Below are 7,725 nucleotides of genomic sequence, written 5' to 3'. Positions count from 1 at the left end.
ATTAAATTATTTCAAGGTATGTTAAGTTACGTTCAGTTACATTGCGTTGTTAAGCTATATTGTTTTACACTGAATTGCATTGCATTAGGGATTCATTTTATTAGACATGATAGTTGAGTTAAGATAGTTCAGTTACATTTCAATAATTATAATTAATATCAACAGTCGAGTTAAGTTTAAGGGAAGTTGAGTTAAGTTAGGTGAATTTACGTTGGGTTTAACTTAAGTGAAGTTAAGTGAAGTTAAGTAACATCTGGTTATGTTGAGTTAAGTTATGTTTAGTTTTTAGTTACATTAGAGTAAGTTAAGTTGGGTTACACTCAGTTTAGTTAAGTCAGCCAACGTTAAGTTTAACTGAGGTTAGGTTAAGTTACACTGAGTTACATCTGGTTAAGTTTAGTCAAGTTATGTCAAGTTTTTAGCTAAGTTAGATTAAGTTAAGTTGGGTTACATCTAGTTTAGTTAAGTCTACCTACGTTAAGTTTAACTTAGGTTAGGCTAAGATACGTAGAGTTACATCTGGTTAAGTTGAGTTAAGTTACGTTAAGTTTAACTTAAGTTAAGTTGACTTAAGTTGAGTTACATCTGGTTAACTTGAGTAAAGTTATGTTAAGTTTAACTTAAGTTGGGTTGAGTTACGTTGAGTTTAATCTGGTTACATTTAGCTAAGTTACATGAAGTTAAATTGAGTTATATTTGGTTACGTTAAGTGAAGTTACTTTAGGTTAAATTGAGTTAAACTACATTAAGTTAAATTAATTTATGTTGCATTTAAGTTAAGTTACATCTGGTTAAGTTGAGTTGGGTTATGTTAAGCTAAAGTTAAGTTACATCAAGTTACGTCCAGTTAATTCATGTTAAGGTAATTTAAGTTAAGCAATCTTGCTTTAAGTTTAGTTAAATTACGCTTAACTTAAGTTAAGTTGAATTACATTGTGTTAAGTTGAGTTGTTAAGTTATGTTAAATTTGAGTTAAATTTAGTAAAGAAATAACTATTGTCATATAAATTTTTTTCACTTTTACATCAATCACCTAATGCACCTCTGTTCTGAAAACTTTTTTTCTTGTTTTTCGTTCTGTGTGACACATATATATACATATATGTGTCTTTCTTAAATGACACGATCCGATCATGTTATTTTAAGAAAGACAGTATCAGACTAGCGTTTTTTACAATCCCAGGAAATATTTTTACTTTTGTTTTTAGGCTCTTTGAAGAAGCAAGTTCATTCTTTCTGCTAAACCTTCTTTAGTTTGTAGTGGCTTTTCATTTATTTTCTGTAACACCACTGTAAGGTTGCATCACATTTTGGGTTTTGAGTTTTTTGGCCTCACTTCAGCACAGAGAAAACCCATCTAAGAATGACTCCAAGCTAAAAATAACAAATATTTTCTTCAAAATGTGTCGAGGTAATCTTAAATAGAAATGCTTCATTTCTTAATACTTTACACCATGGAGGTCAAATGTTGAGGTTTTTTTAAGACAATTTTAATTCTATTTTCACATGTCAGTCAGCTCTGCTTTTTAATAACTAGATTACCCCTCAGATATTTCCTCGGTGCTGCAAATTCTTCAGCTCTGAAAGCAGCGCAGGCCACTTCTGAGCCATCAGCCAAACGGGAGGCGAAGGCCAACGGGAGCAGTTGTGGCAGCGCTCTAAATTTAGTCGCCTTTCCGCTTGTGAACTAAATACCAATGACAACAGACAAACTGACACCCACCCACCTACTCACTCAGTCACTCAGGTCAAGCTGCAGAGCTCCCCTCTGCCCACCCTCCCCACGAACGAGCCTCTCACACAGATCACTCGGGCCCCTCTCGCCTCTCACCTTTCCAACCATCCAGCCGGAGGAGACAGGAACAACTTGAGATTACCCCCTGAAGGTCCTTCAGGACAGGTAAGCATCACTGGGCCTCTCCACAGGTGTGCTGTCGTGGAGGTTTTACTACATATTAGTCCTAAAGCGTTCTATCTTGTCGAGATGTTTCTGTTCCTGTTTGAGCTCTTCAGAATGTAGTATATCAATCTACTTTTTCCCATCAATAACGTATAAGGAAAAGTATGTGGGATTTAAGCTGGTGTTGTGTTCACTGTCACTTTGGTAAAAACGAACCATTCCTCCATTTTTACATGTTTTCCGTCTTTGTTCTTTCAGCCCAGTTGGGCAATTTCAAACATATTGATTCCCAGAGCCCTGACACAGCTCACATGTGCTGGAAGTTTAACAGCCCAAGGTTATTTAAAGGGATGTGCTAACTTTGCCCTTTTCAGTGCCCCAATAAATTCTCCCTGCTCTGGTGGGTCTTTGTGATTGTGGCGTACAGCCATCCGACAGCCCAAAATGCAGCGGTGCTGGCTTGCCTTTTCTTTTTTCCTTTCATTATTTATCCGAACAGCTTGTTCTGATGTGTCGCCTGTGATTCCAAGCTCCAAGGGCAGCTATGTCTCGGATCGCCACCATGACAACGAGGGAGAGGAAAATGCAGGCGGCAGCAATCTGCAGGGAAGTTCATGCTCAGGATGGTACGTCGCAACATCATCTCCTCTTTGCTTCCCTGTCACCCTCAAGGACCAAATCTCACATATTCATGTTTTATTCTCCTTAAAAAAATGGAATGTCACATAAAAGTGAAGTTTCCCTCACTGTTACAGAGATTTAATCCCCCTTATGGAGAGCAGCAGTTGCCAGCCCCTCCCCAGAGTGACTATGAATAAGTAAATGAGCACACTGCAAAAAGAGGTAGCCTAAAAATAGAAAGAAGAACACAAATATTGGAATAAAATCACTAAAAAGTAGTAATTAATTAAGAAAATAATGTTTACTTAACAGGAAATATCAAAATCTAGCATTCAAAAACAGAGAAAATAAGCAAAAATGCCTAAAATTACTATTTTTTGCCACTTTTCAGCACATTATTTGAGTTTTTATGCACCTAATTGTAATTTATTTTAATTACAAAGACTATAAATTGGTGTAAGAAGTGGAAATGACTAATTTTAGAAAAAAATTTAAACTAAATATGATCATAAAATCTAAAAATAACATATTCTTAGAATGTAAATCTATTTTTTTGTTTCCAAAATGATGCCATTTTAATATTCATGTAATTTGAGTTTTTATTATTATCAAGCACAGGATATTGACACATTTTAATGATGATCAATTTTGTGAAAAATTTGAAAAGATGTAATGTCTAAAAAAAATAAGGTTTTAAATACAAGTATGAAATAGTTTGCAGTGTACTTTTATAGGCCAAAGTAAGCTAATCCCTTTGTAGTTGTCCTTTGAAGATGCTATTTCCAGGCTGGGACAACTGTGTAGCTCCGGGATATAGGGAGGGTCTGAAGACTACCGGCAGCTGAAAGATATCATGGCAAATTATGCATCTCATATTTGGATGTGGGCCTGTGACATCTCTATGATCAGCATGCTGCAGCTCACATGAGGAGCAAACCACAAAACATGCAGCGGGCATGAGTTGATTGGAAGGGGAAGATATTTCCTCGTTCATCATGATGGCAGAATTGCCGGATCAGCAATCCTTGGAGTAGGCTTTTTTTTTTTTTGGTGAGAACATAATTTGTAATCATCAAGGCTTGATAGGTGAGAGTGCACCTCTTAGGAAAACAAATCAGTGTTGTCAAAGATCACAAATGTGACAATAATCTTAAATGTTTTGTCCCTTCTCTTTTTCTAAGATTTTCCGATGGATCTCGGGAAGAAAATGAGCGTTCCCAAAGACATCATGCTCGAGGAGCTTTCTCTTGCCTCTAACCGCGGGTCCAGACTCTTCAAACTGCGCCAGAGACGCTCAGAAAAATACACTTTTGAGACTGTCCACAATCAGAACAACATGCAGTTAAATGTAAGAATCACTCTCTGAACTGTGATTGAATACTTTTTAGAGATTTGAATGTAATAGGAGAAGCTCACAAATAGAAATTACTAATTATATTTGTATTTTGCAGCAGAAAAGGCCACAAAATTGTTCAAATTACCACATTTTCCAAACTAAACGATACTATAGGCTATGAGGTACACAGTCAAAGATATTTTTGATATATAAGGCGCACCAAACTTTAAGATGTATGAAGAGAGACAAAAGAGTCAGAGATAAGTCTGTCATTGTGTGAGTTGGTTTGTGTTTATTCGCATAATTAGGATTTAATAGAAACTGTGTACTTGCAAAATTGCGTGTTTTTCAACATTTCTAGAGTTACGTTAAAGTTTTGCACATATTTGTAATGGAAATGCAGCTATTGAGATTTTATTAACTCTTTTTAGCAAAGTCCAACACGTTAGCTATGTGAGATGCCGCGTTAGCATAGTCATAACACCTGCAACTCTGCTAAACGTTAGCTGCGTTATCATATTACCTATACATCCCAACCTTGTTTGCAGCATGTAAAAAAAATTGATACTACTAAAGTAAATGGTACTGTGACTACGCTAATTCCCAAATTTGTTAGTAAACGTAAAGAAAAGATAGTCCGACACTGCTACATGTTAGCATTGTTAGCTAATTAAAAATACCTATAGCACCCAACCTTGTTTCCAGCACTTAAACAAAAGATTGATACCACTAAAGCGTTACTGCGACTACGCTAACTCTCAACCTGATACCTCTACACATTAGCATTGTCAGCGTATTTGCAGTAACACCCTATCTTGATTGCAACACATAAAATCAAACCTGACTGATATCACTAAACAAGCATTACTGTGATTATGCTAACTCCTAATTTTTATAGTAAAACAAACAAACAAAAAACAATGCTACAGGTTAGCCACGCTAACGTAATAACAATAACTGTAACTCCTAACCTTGTTTGCAGCACGTAAAAAAACAGAAGACTCAATCCGATACCTCTACATGTTAGCATTGTTAGCATATTTACAATAACACCCTGTCTAGTTTGCAGTAATGAAAATAGACTGATACAGCTAAAACAAAAGTTATTGTGATTATATGCTAAGTCCCAAATTATTAGTAATAAAGAAAACATCTGACACTGCTACATGTTAGCTATGTTATTGTATTAATCTGTAATTCCCAACCTTACTTGCAGTACGTAAAAAAAAGTTAATTTAGCTAAAGTAAATGTTATTGTGAATATGCTATCTCCCAACCTTGTCAATAACATGTCCAAAAAAAAAAAAAAAAAAACGACTTAATCTGACTCTCCTACATGTTAGCAGTGTTAGCATACTTGCAATAACACGCTATCTTGTTTGCAACACCTTAAAAAACCTGACTGATTCTACTGAAACAAGCGTCACTATTTCTTTTCAGTAAAATGTGAAAAAAAAATCCGTTCAATAATGCTACCCAAGTTAGTATATTAACATTACCTGGAACTCCCACCTTGTTTGTGATATGTAACCAGACTGTTACCACTAAAACAAATGCTACTGTGATTATGCTAACTCTAACTTAATAGTAAAAACCTTGACACCTTAGCCGCTTTTGCGTCTTTACAAGTGTGGAAATTCTGCAACGCTTGTAACACATTTTTTATCACCAAACTTTCATTGGATGATAAGAAATTTATTTGCCAACAAATAAAACAACGTAGCTGCAAAGTTTTGCTTAGTTCACTTAAAAACCTGTGATAGTTTTTCATTACCAAAGCACAGTTTTCTTGTCTATTTTGGCCCCGCCTCCACTTGAAAACCCCACACTCCCATCTTGACAGAGTGAGTGCAGTGTAGTGATTAAGCACTTGAAGTGTTTACATGCCAAAGCAGTATATAACTTTAGCAGAAAAAGTCCTCCAGTAGGTCATAATCAGCTTTATTAATGTCCCTTTGTGTATGCACGGGCACGGCGCCAGCTCAGCTTTTTCTTCCTGCCCGCAGCAAATTTCTGACCTGCTCACGTATAAAGCAATTCATTGTCCAAAGCTCTCTGCAAAGTTTTAATCAAGCTAAACCAGGTTTATCTCCTTTTCCCCCCCATAATTAATTTGCCACACTCTTATGTGTCTTCGTTTAGCTGTGTGGTAGCCCTGCCCTTTTGAAGTCCATAGATAAAGCAATTATTTCACTCTGGAAAATTCCCACACCCCCCACCAGCCCTCATCTTTGAAGTGGAAAAGACTCATATATCTCGGTTTATTTATTGCTCCGGCCGATAGAAAGATTTTGTTTCAAGTTGTCAACATTTCCTGAGGAAGTCTGAGTATAAATCATAACACAAATCTTCCAGAAGCATGAAAGCCCGGCTGCAGCACATGTCAGCCCGGCCCAAGAAAGTCTTTGAGACGTAAGGAAGGATGGAGAGAAATCCTGCCTCCTAGTTCATCTATAAAATATAGAAATATTATCTGCTCAAAGTGATTATTGTGAAATCATCAGAGGCGTTAGATATATCTGAATAAGGATCAGCAGGCCAAAATAGTAGAAAATATTCAATTATGCTCCAGTGTTGACTAGGGGTGTTAGGAAAATCAATATGAAATATCGCAATACTTGTATCTCATTAAAAATGCCTCCAACACGAATTAATTAATTAGTTCTATGCAAACATATTTATTTTCCATGTAAACCCCCGACCACTAGGTGGCAGCACACTGCAGCGAGCCTCTTTGAGCAGCTCTACACCACACCAAAACACCACAATCTCGCGATAACCATCTTGAGTTAAATGTTTAGTCATTTTTGCTGCCTGATCTTTAACAAAAAAAGACGAAACTCATCCCAAGTTAAAACTTAGTTATAATTGGGATGAAACTCAAATATAGCCTTAGTACGGGGTCTGCAACCTGTGGCTCTGGCTCTCTGGGTGAAGAAAAATAAAATATTAAATGTAAAAAAATGTAGATATTATTTTAGCAACATGCTAACGTTTTTGGCTAATTTGTTATCTACTGTGGTTTTTAGGCTAATTTAAAGTTTAGCTTCTATTTTAGCAACAGACAAACGTTTTTTACGAATTTAGTTTACTGATTAATTTTATGCTAATTTGGAGTTAAGCTAATATTTTACCAGTATGCTAACATTTTTGGCTAATTTGTTATCTACTTGAGTTTTTAGGCTAATTCAGTGTTTAGCTTTTATTTTAGCAACATGCTAACATTTTTGGCTGATTTAATTTACTGAGGAATCTTATGCTAATTTGGAATTCAGCTATTAATTAGGCAAGGAGCTAGCATTTTTGCTAATTTGGCAAAACTTTAAAAAAACCCCATTTTGAAAAATGCTAGTTTCTTTTTATATTTTTGCTTTTGTTCATGCCAAAAATAGACATAATTCATATTTATTAAAAAAAGATGGTCATGAATGCAAATCCAAATTTCCTAAATGCTAAATTAAGACTATGCGGCAACTTTAAGGTTTTTATCAGTAGAAAACAAACCCAAATGGCTCCTTTACTGTTAAAGGTTGTCAATTTCTATCTTAGTAGATGTCAAATTAACCAAAAACATTAACATTTTGCTAAAATTTTAGATAAAATTAGCATAAGAAGTGGATGCCAAATTACCAAAATGCTAATATAACAGCTCATGGCCAAGTTATTTAAAAAATACTGAAAACAATGGTTTCAAATTAGAAAAGTTATAATTTTTTTTATTCACTTCCTATGGGGTATATTTTGCTCAATATCTCCAAAACTATAAGTTTTATGAATACCAAAAATAAGCAGTAATGTCCTGAACGAACTGAACGTTTCGATACCAAGATTGCAGAAATCGAGAGTCAAAAATGTGACTTTTGACTCT

General features: G+C 35.4%; 1 protein-coding gene across 1 annotated transcript in view; it reads left to right on the top strand.

Moving 5' to 3' along the window:
- Window positions 1-1,768: 1,768 nt before the first annotated feature.
- myoz2a (myozenin 2a) overlaps window positions 1,769-7,725 on the top strand; it is a gene marked incomplete in the record, with an annotated part of 11,836 nt that continues 5,879 nt past the window's right edge. Inside the window, 3 exon segments of the mRNA XM_024288023.2 lie at window positions 1,769-1,900; window positions 2,400-2,526; window positions 3,703-3,869. Coding sequence (XP_024143791.1) covers window positions 2,445-2,526; window positions 3,703-3,869 — 249 coding nt within the window.

The sequence above is a fragment of the Oryzias melastigma genome, linkage group LG18 (assembly GCF_002922805.2).
Source record: "Oryzias melastigma strain HK-1 linkage group LG18, ASM292280v2, whole genome shotgun sequence".
NCBI classification, from domain to species: Eukaryota; Metazoa; Chordata; class Actinopteri; order Beloniformes; family Adrianichthyidae; genus Oryzias; species Oryzias melastigma.
This window is presented reverse-complemented; position numbering and strand designations above follow the sequence as displayed.